Below are 13,335 nucleotides of genomic sequence, written 5' to 3'. Positions count from 1 at the left end.
TATAGAGTTGCAAAAAAAAAAAAATATATATATATATATACCTACATATATATATATATACATACACATACACACACATATCAGACAAGTCAAAAAAAAACTAAAATAGTAAAACCAGAAAAATCATTAATAAAAAAAAATGAACATTAAAGTTTAAAAATGTGATACACCTTTAAAAAAGAAATTCCATATTCAGATACAAAGATGACGTTTCACAAGCCAAGACTTATGGGAAGAAGAAACGACATTTTGAGAAAGCCATATTACAAAATATGAATATAAATTCAGCAATCTAATAAGAAAATTTAGTAAAAAAATGTTATCAAAATAGAATTTTTTTTTAAAAAAAAAGGATTTAATAGACACTACAACATATATAAAAAAAAAGACTAAAAAAAAGAATTCAAAACCTTTGTTCCATTTCTAAATACAGGCAAGCAAATAAACGCTTATAAAAAGTAAAGACTTATGGGAAGAAGAAACGACATTTTGAAAAAATAATTCATTATTACAAAATACAAACGTGTATAAAGAAGGATATTATAAAAATTAAAACAGCATCTATAAGCAATAATAATAGTAGTAAAAAAAAAGACCCAGACCCATAGTTCAAAATAAAAAGTTATAACCCAACTTCCAGGGTTAAAACTTAAAATGAAATGGCATCCTCTCTCCAAAAAAAAATCTTCAATGTAACTCATAGTTCAAGTTGCACTAGAGGATCGATATTCTTCAACAAATTTCTTCGCTTCTTCAGGAGTGTTAAAAAAGTGTAGACTGTTGTCGGGCAGCACCATTCTAAGCTTCGCTGGATACATTAAAGCTTGTTTAAATCCAATCGAATGAATCTCTGCCATCACTGGTTTAAAAGCGATCCTGGCTTTCATTACTTCATACGAATAGTCTTCAACAATTCGAAATGAGTAATTTTTGAAGGAGATCATACCTTTTTTACGAGCTAACTGAATTAGAAGCTCTTTCTCACGAGGATAATGAAGGCGAACAATCACCGCTCGTGGTTTATCAGACACAGACGAAAGCCTCGCAACTCTGTGAGCGCGGTCGATAACAGGTTCATTTTTCAAACCTTCACCACCGAAAATTTCCCACAGTAATTTAGAGAAAAATTCAGTTAAATCACCGGACTCAACTTTTTCGGGAATTCCGATGATGCGCAAATTCTGTCTGCGAGAACGATTTTCAAGATCAGTAATTTTAAACTTATACTGATCTAAAGTTTTAGCAGTCGACTCTATCTTCTTCTCTAACACTTCAATTGTACGTGCTTTTTCACAAATTGATTGTTCAAGAGTCGTGATCTTATTTCCAAGCTGCTGAACCACTAACGCCTGCGACTGAAACTTAGTTTCAAGCGATTTAACAACTCCTTCAAAATCGGATATTTTCGTAGTAATCCTCCTTTCCAAACTTAACAGTTTACTGTCCAATTTACCTTCTAGTCTGCCTTCCAGACCCGCAAATTTAGCATCCAGTTTATTGTCCAATTTGCCTTACATACCCGCAAATTTAACATCCAGTTTAATGTCCAAAAGACCAGAAATTGCGTCGATGGATACAGGATCCTTAGCCGATTTCTTACTTGTAGCCATTTTAGGTTTGACAAGATTAGATCAACTATTATTTTAGGAAAAAAGGGTCAATCAAAGGTAGCAACTCATATGATTAAGTTCGAAAAGATCTAATTAAAGGGTGATTATAGTTAAAAAAATAAAGAGCGCCTAAAAGGCAGATGCTTACGTCGCCATCTTGAAACTCCACCCCTAAAATCCCTCATTCCTAAATCATTAATTCACTGTACATGCTACTTAATGCAAAAATGGTTTGTCAGAATTGTGGTTTCATTATCAAAAGTTCATTGCTACAACAGGAGATTCCTCATAAAATATGTCCTTTCACGCCATCTCAATACAACTGTAAAAAGCATGATGTTGACCAAAAAGTTGGCTGAGAATTGCTGATAATTGTATTGATACTTTTTGAAACAGAGGATTGAGTAAAAGCTAATTCCCCTTTAACAACAATGTGCATGTAAATAACAGAATTGTACAAAGACAATCCAGGTGGACATGTAGACAACCTGTCCAGCGCCAGAGAGAAAGAGAATGGGAGGTAATTGGCTGAAGAAGTGCTTTGGAAGACATGATGTTGAGAACTGGAAGGATAAGATAGAAAATACAAGAGCAGCCACTAATGGGCTAATACAACATTAGAAGGTAGTGATATAAATGTGTTACAAATGCGCAGGAGAGAGGCACAGCAGTAAAGCAATGTAATTTGTGTGTGAAGTATGAATCACTGAGTCATTTGGGTCAGCAAGGGTGGGTGGTGACTTGGTGGGAATTTGAACTGAGCTGTAGAGGCTGTAAAGCAGTCATTCAGAAATTGTCCCCTGCCTGGCCTGATTTGTTCTTATGGTACATTTCTGGCATATTGATAATTCTAGTGATCATGCTTGAAAATGTAATCATTGTAAAACAATTTCAGAATTAGTAAATGTTTTTGGGGAAATTAATTATGTACTGAAAGTTGTCATCTTGGTCAATATGATTAAGTCTAGATAAAGATTGGGAGCCAAACCTAATTTGAATGGAAACTGACCTACAGTTTCATTTAAATGGCCAGTTCCAAATCAAATCAAAGTTTAATTATCATTCAACCATACATGAATACAGCAGAACAAAACAGCATTCCTCTGAGGCCAAGTTGCAAATTGTACATAGAACCTTGGCTGTTTGGATAAAAAAAATTGGCTTAAAGGAAGAAAGCAGAGGGTAGCTATGGAAGGAAAGTATTCTGCCTGGAGGTCGGTGACTAGTGGAGTGCCGCAGGGATCTGTCCTGGGACCCCTGCTATTTGTGATTTTTATAAATGACCTGGATGTAGAGGCGGAAGGATGGGTGAGTAAGTTTGCAGATGACACAAAGATTGGAGGAGTTGTGAATGAAGCTGAAGTTTGTTGAAGGTTACAAGAGGATATAGGCAGGCTGCAGAGTTGGGCAGAAAAATGGCAGATGGAGTTCAATCCAGACAAGTGTGAGGTGATGCATTTTGGAAGGACAAACCAGAAGACTGAGTACAGGATTAATGGTCAGTTACTTAAGAGTGTGGATGAACAAAGGGATCTTGGGGTTCAAATCCATACATCCCTCAAGGTCGCTGAACAGGTTGATAGGGTAGTTAAGAAGGCCTATGGGATGCTAGGCTTCATTAACAGGGGGATTGAGTTCAAGAGTAGAGAGGTCATGTCGCAACTCTACAAATCTCTGGTGAGACTGCACTTAAAGTATTGTGTTCAATTCTGGTCACCTCATTATAGGAAGGATGTGGAAGCTATGGAGAGGGTGCAGAGAAGATTTACCAGGATGTTGCCTGGTTTGGAGAACAAGTCATATGAGGCAAGGTTAGCAGAGCTGGGACTTTTCGCTTTGAAGCGTAGAAGAATTGAGAGGGGACTTGATAGAGGTCTACAAGATTATGAGAGGCATAGATAGGGTGGATAGTCAGTACCTGTTTCCCAGGGCACCAATAGCAAACACCAGAGACCATATGTACAAAATTAGGGGAGGGAAGTTTAGGGGAGACATCAGGGGTAAGTTTTTTTACACAGAGGGTTGTGAGTGCCTGGAATGACTTGCCAGGGATGGAGGTGGAGGCTAAAACATTAGGGGTATTTAAGAGCTTCTTGGACAGGCACATGGATGAAAGAAAAATGGAGGGTTATGGGGTAGTGTGGGTTTAGTACTTTTTTTTAAGGATTATATGAGTCGGCACAACATGGAGGGCAGAAGGACCTGTACTGTGCTGTAGTGTTCTATGGTTCTATAGCAATTCCACATAGTGAGCATAAAACAGTCACACAAAAAAAAATATGTATATAGCCCAAGTGTCTGAGTAGCATGTCCTGCAAATTGATGGTGCAATTCCTGGCACTACACAGACATATGTAATCCGGTCTGTCATTCCACTGATCAAACACTGAAGGGCAGCAGTGATGGAAGAGGCCAACCCCCAACTAAGCCTAGATGCCATGCAACACTGCCTTTGACGTCTCCTCTCCTGGACTACAGCAACAAGCCCACAGCTTGAGGCCTTGTCCTCACTACAACCAAGGGTACGCAACTTCTCCGCCACCAGTTGTGTCACCAAACAAGGGAAACAATCTTGCAACAGCTTACATTATCAATGTCTAACAGGGTCTTGACAGGGACAAGAGAAATATCCAAGACAATTACCCACTGTTACACTGCCTGCCACCTTCACGCACCAATGCTGATGCCTTCCTGTAGCAGGCAGCAACATGGTCTTCACCCAGTTAGCTCAGAGATGCACGTTTCTGATTACCTAACCATTTTGCATACAATGCAGTTCTGTGGTAATAAAATTGTACTATACCATAATGTGCCTGTCTTGTATTCTGTTTCCTGGTTAATGAAGACTAGCATCTTGTATGCTCTTTTTACCACCCTAAATGGTAATTGGTTTACGTGTAATAACACACACTTTTGCTTAGATGCCATCCAGATAAATCATCGCATACATGCATACATTGAGTAGTACAAAAGAACATTAACAGAATGTAGAATTTCATGTTCCAGTTAAAGAGGAAGTGAAGTGCAGGTAGACAGAGCAATGGCCATGACAAGGTACATTGAAAGATTGAGTTGTGTAACTTATTAAGCTGTCCATTGGAAGGCTGTAACAGTGGGATAGAAGCTGTTCTTGAGTCTGGTGGTATGTGTTCTCAAGCATCTATCTACCTTTGCTGCAACCACAAGGTCCCAGCTAGCAAGTAATATCAAAGTGGGTAGTAGAAGTTTTTCCAAGTATGTTTTTAAAAAAAAGAGAGAAATGAGGGGATATAGGACTGCTAGAAAAAGAGGCAGGAGAAATAATAATGGGGGACAAGGAGATGGCTGATGAACTAAGTGAGTTTCTTACATCACTGTTCACTGTGGAAGATGCTAGCAGTATGCCTGATGTTGTAGTGTGCGAAGGAAGAGAAGTGGATGAAGTTACTGTTACAAGAGAGAAGGTGCTCAAAAGTGCAAGACTTCAAGGTACGTAAGTCACCTGGACCAGAGGAACTGCACCCTAAGGTTCTGAAAAAGGCAGCATTAGAGATTGTGGTGGCGTTAGATTTTAAATTAGAGTCTGGCATGGTGCCAGAGGACTGGAAAATTGCAAATGTTATTCCATTCTTTAAGAAAGGAGGTAGGCCACAGAAAGGAAGTTATAGACCAGTTAGCCTGACCTCAGTGGTTGGGAAGATGTTGGAGTCAGTTGTTATGGATGAGGTGATGGAGTACTTGGTGACACAGGAGAAGATAGTACTAAGTCAGCATGGTTTCCTTCAGGGAAAATCCTGCCTGACGAACCTGTTGGAATTCTTTGAGGTGATTACAAGTAGGATAGATAAAGGGGATGAAATGGATGTTGTATATTCAGACTTTCAGAAGGCCTTTGACAAGGTGCCACACATGAGGTTGCTTATCAAGTTAAGAGTATTACAGGAAAGTTACTAACATGGTTAGAGCATTGGCTGATTGGTGGGAGGCAGTGAGTGGGAATAAAATGATCCTTTTCTGGTTGGCTGCCAGTGACTAGTAGTTTTCCATAGGGGTCGGTGTTGGGACAACTCTTTTCATGCTTTATATAAATGATTTAGATGATGGAATAGATGGCATTGTTGCCAAGTTTGCAGATATACGAAGATTGGAGGAGGGGCAGGTAATGTTGAGGAAACAGGTAGAATGCAGGAGGACTTGGACAGATTAGAAGAATGAGCAAGAAAGTGGCAAATGAAATGCAATGTTGGGAAATGCATGGTCATGCACTTTCGTAGTAGAAGTCAGTGTGCGGACTATTTTCTAAACGGGGAGAAAATCTAGGAATCTGAGATGCAGAGGGACTTGGGAGCCCTTGTGCAGAACACCCTGAAGGTTAACTTGCAGGTTGAGTTGGTGGTGAAGAAGGCAAATGCCATGTTAGCATTTATTTGAAGAGGTCTAGAACACAAGAGCAAGGATGTGATGCTGAGGCTTTTTAAGGCACTGGTGAGGCCTCACCTTGAGTATTATGAACAGTTTTGGGCCCCTCATGTTGGAAAAGATGTGCTGGAATTGGAGAGGGTCCAGAGGAGGTTCACAAGGATGATTCCAGAAATGAAAGGGTTATCATGCGAGGAGCATTTGATGTCTCTGGGTCTGTACTTGCTGGAATTCAGAAGGGTGAGGAGGGTTCTCATTGAAACCTTTCAAATGTTGAGAAGATGTGGAAAGGATGTTTCTCATTTTGGGAGAGTCTAGACAAGAGGGCACAGCCGCTGGATAGAGGGGCGCCCTTTTAAAATAGAGATGCAGAGAAATTTCTTAAGCCAAATGGCAGTAAATTTGTGGAATTTGTTGCCACATGCAGCTGTGGAGGCCAGGTTGTTGGGTGTATTTAAGGCAGAGGTTGATGTGATCTTGATTGGACATGGCATCAAAGGTTATGGGGAGAAGACCAGGAACTGGGTTTGAGGAGGAGAAAGAGATTGAATGGCGGAGCAGACTCAATGGGCCAGATGGCCTAATTCTGCTCCTATGTCTTATGGTCCCTAGCATTCATTGTGTATGTCCTTCTATGACTTCAGCTTCACAAATACATGTTAGAAAAATAGAAAGGGAGTTTAGAAGTAGCTTCAGTCATTAAGTTATGGGGGGGGGGGGGGGTTCTAAAAATGTAAGACAGGTGAGGGCAGGAGTTCTCACATTTCAGTAAGTACCCATGTGGATACTTGCAGTGTTATAATGTACGGGTATGGAAACCAAGAGCTGGGTAAGTGGAACTAACAAAGTCCATCTTTAGTCAGCATTTGCTTGGGCAGATTTGGGGAGCAAGGTATATAATGTGGTCAGTGTAAACACATCATAATCAGTATGTGACAGTGTAGAATGCAGCATTTATTTATGCAGAATGATTATCATAACAGATAAAAGTTAAGAGTGAAAGAGTGATATTTTAAGTGAAATACCCAGCATCCTTTTCTCTTCGCGTATATGTTGGTGGTCAACAAACAATATTTCTTAATTTCTAATTTTGGTCTGTAGAATTTAGTGCACGTGATCAGAAATGTTGTTTACCTCAAATGTAAATGGTTATCTAGTGCATTAATATTACTGTTTCTAACTTCCACATTTATTTTTCTAGGACATCTGTTTCTACACCATCTACATCTTCACCATCATTGAAATCAGTTAAAGGAAAGAAGCTGCAATGCTCTCGTCTTAAGATGCTTTTGAATTCTGAGCAGAAACAGCAGAGCACAAAGGCTTCTCTGAAAGATTTCCTGTCTTCAGTGTAAAATGCAATGATGCGATATTTTTAAAATATGGCCTAGATTTCGGCTACACAAGAGAAAATATAATTGAGGGGAGATGGACTGATTGTCAGTATGTATAATCATTTGGATGTACAGCCTTAGTTTTGTGCCAATTGAGTTTTGTAGTATTGTCATAAAATAGATTTTGCTGTTTACAGATGAACTTCTGGAAACATTACAAGAGCAAGCATGTTGGAGCTCTGTGCTACAGTGCAAATGTGGAACTGCAGATTACCCAAAAGCATGTGTGCAGTCTGGTGTACGATAAGCTGATCTGCCATCTGGTTATTTCAGAAACATACTGCTGTTTGCAGGATGATGCAAACACTTGTAGATATTGAAGTTCCAGATAAATGGTTACAGTAACAAATATATATTTAACCAAATACTGCTTTCAGTTTTGTCTCTGCTTAAGTCTTAAAGGATGAGTTTTACTTTCTTAATATTTTAATCTTATGCATGATTCTATAGTGTTTTTCATCTCTCCCTGAAACCATTCTTTAAGCAGAGGCTGCAGGTGGGAAAGATCAGACAAGATGCATGAGTGTCTGGTCAGCTGGGAGATAAATATGAGCAAGGAGAAGAGAGAAGTAAGAAGGTCAGGAGAGGTGGACTAGGAAAAGGGTTTTAATTGTGCTGAAAGAAAATATTATTCATATTTGCCAGTTGGGTTGCTTGAAGGGTGATGATATACTTACAGATTATGTATAAAATACTCTCAATTCCTTGTGATTAAAATGTAGATTTGAAGAAGCACAACTGCAGTTTGATGATGCTTCATATGAGAACACAATGTAAGGCCACTGGGCCTTTTGTCTGCCCAGTAATTCAATATGATTATGGCTGATCTCTGCTGGCCTCAGCTCCTTTATCTTTCTGTCTCCACCTTAAATATATCTAATGATCTGACCTTCATTTCCCTCTAAGGCAGAAAATTCCTCTGTTCCTTCGTGACCTCCCGTGACTGAAAACATCTATCCTGTCAATACGTATTAACAGCTTGAGATTAGATTTATTTATTACACGTATATCAAAGCACAGTGAAATGCATCATTTTTAACAACCAGCCCACAAATGTTGCCACACATTCTGGCACCACCATCGCAAGCCCACAAAGTTACTCAGAAACACACGAGCAGCTTAAAGCACCCACCCACCCTCTCACACCTTCAGAAAGGCCTCAAACCCATTGGGCAAGATGCCTCTAGCCCTTCCTCCAACTTTAACTCTACCCAGCACACCAATCACAAGTTGCATGGACCTCCTTTCCTGATGAACTGTGCCCTCGTGACTATTCTGGGCCTCTACCTTTAAGCTTTGCCTCCAGACTTTGCTGATTTGATCTTCAAGCCTTGACTTCCAGTCTTCCCCAAACCTCCAACCCTAGTGCCCACTAGCCCTTGTGATTCCCACCCATACCTGGGACCTGCTGCCTTTACAGACTTCCTGCCTGGGTCCAGTTTCTGACCAGGTGAACTATCTTCTCAGAGTCTGCATCACATCTTCTGGGATCACTGAAATTCAACATCGGAGCACTTTGACCTGGATTTTAATTCCTGCCCAAATTTGCTACCCTTGACCACTAACTTCCTCTCATTCCTGTTTCTAAACCCTAACCTGACCCTATGTCTTAAATGTCACTGCTTATTCTTGTATATTCCAAGGAGTATAGACCCAAACTGTCTAGCCTTTCTTGACAAACCAGCCCTTTCATCCCAGGAACTAGCCAGGTAGGTCTCCTTTGAACTGCCTCCAGTGCTATGATATCCTCTTTTGTTAAGGGGACCAAAATAGTGCACAGTTTTCCAGGTATGGTCTCATCATGACCCAGTACAACTGTAACAAATCCCTGTTTGTAAACTTCAAACCCTTCATGATTTAAGAAACAACATGCCATTTGCCTTAATTATTTGTTGGACATGTCTGATAACTTTTTGATTTGTGCACTTAAACCCTCTGAACTTCACACATCTGCAATCTCTTTTCATTTGGGTAATCCACCTCTTGATTCTTTTTCCCCAAGTACTTAGGCTTTCATTAGACTTCGTTTGCCAGGTTTTCAACAGCTAACTCAATCTACCCTGCAGACGTTATTGTCTTCCTAATGACATGCCTTCCTCTTATGTTTGTATCATCATCATCAGATGTGGAAACATAACATTTTGTTCCATTCTCCAAGTCACTATTGTAACTAGCAAATAGTTGATTTCCAAAAGCTGATCCCCGGAGCAGGGTACCAGTGATATCCTTCCAGCCTCAAAAAGATCTGCTGGTGATCACTCCTCTCCTCTCTTCCCCCCCCCTCCACAGGTCCCCCCTCCCCACACAGGCCACCCCCCCTCCCCCAGGCCCTCCCTCCTCTGTGCGCACCTCCCCTCCAGGCCCTCTCACACCCCCAGGCTCCCTGCTCTCCGTGAACACCTCCCCACCCTCTCTGCACAGGCCGCCCCTCTCCATGCACACACTCAGCACTCCCCCCCCCCCCCCCCCCCATCCTCGTGCTCTCTTTTCCCTAAGTGTTCTGTGCCATGCAGTCCTGGAAATCAACTGGATGAGTTGAAGATGATGCAAATTGCGGCCTTCATTCCCATTGGTACCATATAAAGTGAAAATTATTACCATATAAGTAAAAAAAAATCATTTCAATAGCAAATGCCATTCTTTTTCCCTTCCTCCAAATTGTGTACTCCTGTTGTTGAAAATGGCCATGATTAAAAGAATCATAAGTGAAAGACTGAAGTAGAAATTAAACTGAAAGCAAGTGAGTAGCCTGTCATGTGAACCTGAGAATCAGTCTGGTACAGTTTCCTTAGACAGTGTTCTCCTGAGCAAAGGGGAAAGAACCCATCTGCAGAAACAGATTATCAGCAGAACGTATTGTGATAGAGCGATGATCACATTGTAAGAAGTGACAGTCTGGTGCTGCTCGGTTTGGAACTGACTATATGTTTTGAGAAATAAAATATTTCTCTAGGTTGTGGCACGACATAAGAAAAGGCAATTTGCATCGTTTATCCTTCACTACCCATCTGAGCAGTCTTGTTTTGTGATTAACATTGGTATAACAAATCTACCACAACTCCCACCTCCTTTGTGATTCTACTGGGCAGGCCTGTTTTTCACTCTAGCCCAGTTATCAGTGACAGGGATGTGGAAAATCTCTTTCTATAATTATTAGATATGTTTAATAGGCTTTGACAAAGTCCCTTGTTCATTTCTTGTAAAACAAAAAGTAAAAGCTTGATTTTTTTCTGGACTTCATCTTCAGTTTTTGTGGAAGGAGAGCTGAGTTACTGAACTCAGCTTACTGAACTTAAAGAATGGACTACTTTGGTTGTTTTCGGCTTTCCCAAAATGATTATGACATTACTATTTGCAGATAATGTTGTCTTGTTGGTGAATTACCTGAGAAATGATGAAATTTACCCATTTTCTTGGTCAAAGAATTAAGCAACAAAATATTTAAAAAGGGTCTGCATGCATGAAAAGGGTGTTTATGATGTATTAAATGCTAAAATTGTTAATGTAATTTCAGTGAGCTTTTTAAAAACAAAGGCCTGCTCAACTGTAAAATTAAACTCCTATCTGATTGTTGCCATAAATGTAACATTTTAATATGCTTTTTGTATATATCAATATTTCAAACTAAATTTGCAAATCATTCCAAACTGAATGAAATAATGAGCCAAGCAAAACCCCCATGTTGTACCAGAACACATATTAGATGTAACCCAATATATGCAGGCTGGTCCCTTCAAGTTAAGTGGCCTTTCTCCGAAAGGGAGATGGTCATCATAAATTAACACTGCTAACTTCCAGTTAACCATACACTTACTTATTTATTCATTAATTCATTCATCAACAAGACATTGGTTCACTTAAGAAAGACGGGAAATATCTGGGCAGCCTTAATATTTCAGGGTTTTTATATCCCTGCCATGTACAGCCTATTCTTTTAATATATACATCAAATCCTGGTTCATCAAAGACTCAATTCAAAGGTTACTGGAAGTAATGCTAAAACTTCAGAATTCTTGATACTTGAATCTTTCTAAATAAAGTATTTCAGATATTATACCACTAGCTCCTTCCTGTGAATTTCTGCATCTATGTAATTTATTTATTTAAAATAGATTTAGCTGTTCATCAGAATTGAAATATTTATAACTTGTAAATGAAAGTGGAGAACACTAGTAGAACAAATATGATAGTAAGAGTCCTGTCATCTTTCTTACTTCATGATTGTTTGTTATGACACTAATTGGGGTTACTATCACAATCAGCATCACAGAATGGAAGGAGGCCTTGTGACCCATTGACTCCACATTGGTTGTTTGTAAGAACAATCCAGGTAAAAAGAATTAATGATCAGACTAACTCATATAGCAGCGCAGAAGAGACTCTGGAGAGTCGATTTAAACCAAACACAACTGAAGTGAAACAAGTTCAGGTGTAGCTCCAATATTATGATTTGATAGAAGTTAGTAATGAGAAAGATATCATACTGATGTACTTTCTGGAAGTACTGTGGAGAATGTTAATCATCTGTATTTTCTCAGGATGGTCTATGGAACATATCCACAAGTTTGAAACAGTGGGGGATCTGAAGTAGCTTGAAAGTAGGACTTTAGAAGCTGAGTGTAGAGGGGCGACAATGTTTGGATGTAGTGAAACGTCTATTATACTGAGGAGAAAACTGGATACATGGAGGTGCTGAGGATTCACTGGAGTAGCTCAGGGTAATACAGGGATCTGATGATTTTTTTTGAGATAGTCTTAAGATTCTATTGAAATCCATGGGGGAGAAATAAGTGTAATGTGTGAAGATGCCCAAGAGAGTCCAGTTTTATTGAGAAACTTTCGATGTGCTGGGCATGGTCTGGTCAAACTGAACAAATGAAGTGCAGTGTAGAGTTTAGAGACTGGGAACATGAGGGAAGGCCAGCTTGCAGTGCGGAGGGCCACTCAGTATCATGAGGATCTGGGAATACTGAGATACAGGCAAAGTTCTGACAATATAATAGAGAACTTGGATAATAAGGGTAGAATGCATGTAGAGCACAGGACCAGTTATCAGAGGGTCTGCAGGATCTGGTGTATGTGATCATTGATTATACTGAAGAGGATCTGGAGGGGCTAGCAAACACCCTAGTGCCACTGGGGAGGTAAAGTGCCATTTAAGGGATTCTATAAACAGTGAGGGTGGTCTGGCAAACATGAAAACTGGGGGTGCTGTTAAGGAACTAGAACATCTAGAGAGTTTGTACATGTGATACGGAGGCACTGGGCTACGTCTGGAGGCATCACAGAGGTCCAGCCATTATTGAGACTCCACTGAAGGCATGTTAAAGAAGCAGACTGACCTGGGAGGATCTGGAGATCAGGGAAAGGTCTGAAGACTAGCAAGAATCTGACAATATTATCTGGGAAGATGGAGGAACTTAAATTGGTGACTTCTCAGTGTCATGGCAAAGGCTCTATCACTAAATATCAGAAGACAATTTTTCTTATATAGCCTCCATTTCAAAGGATAGGGGGCCAGGACTAATCAGAAACTCAAAAAGCCAATGTAAAAAGTGCAGATTGTCTCATGTACTGTCATTCTAATCCCGACCTCTGTTGAGAAACACTATGACCACTTCGCACCGCAATGGATTTTTGTTTTTCTTGTATTTATTTGTATAATTTATATATTTTTTTAAAAAATGGATCTAGAGCTTTCCTTGTGTATAAGACAAATAAATTCTTCTTAGGCTTCCAGCTCTTGATGGTTTTTCACTTGCCTCTACGAGGAGGAAGTTCACCACAATATTCATCGCTTTAAGTCATTGCATAAAGAGAAGACAAGGCTTCTTTGTTCCTCAGCCTTCCTTCTGAGATGCCGGGCATACCTGTACCCAGCTGGAAGCCCAAGAAGAGCTTACTCATTACTCATTTATGTTAATTTGTTTTTC

At 39.8% G+C, this 13,335-nt stretch overlaps 1 protein-coding gene across 4 annotated transcripts in view; it reads left to right on the top strand.

The window, feature by feature from the left end:
* c20h18orf21 (chromosome 20 C18orf21 homolog) overlaps positions 1–13,080 on the top strand; it is a 104,013-nt gene extending 90,933 nt beyond the window's left edge. For 3 of the 4 annotated variants that reach the window (XM_059945560.1, XM_059945558.1, XM_059945559.1), the window contains one exon: positions 7,210–13,079. In XM_059945560.1, coding sequence (XP_059801543.1) covers positions 7,210–7,363 — 154 coding nt within the window. In that variant the 3' untranslated portion in view covers positions 7,364–13,079. Of the gene's footprint in view, positions 1–7,209 lie in introns of all 4 variants that reach the window. The other variant, XM_059945557.1, reaches the window with a different exon arrangement.
* The last annotated feature ends 255 nt before the right edge of the window (positions 13,081–13,335 follow it).

Source organism: Hypanus sabinus, chromosome 20 (assembly GCF_030144855.1).
Source record: "Hypanus sabinus isolate sHypSab1 chromosome 20, sHypSab1.hap1, whole genome shotgun sequence".
NCBI lineage: Eukaryota > Metazoa > Chordata > Chondrichthyes > Myliobatiformes > Dasyatidae > Hypanus > Hypanus sabinus.
The sequence above is the reverse complement of the archived record's forward strand: the minus strand, read 5'-3'. Positions and strand labels throughout refer to the sequence as shown.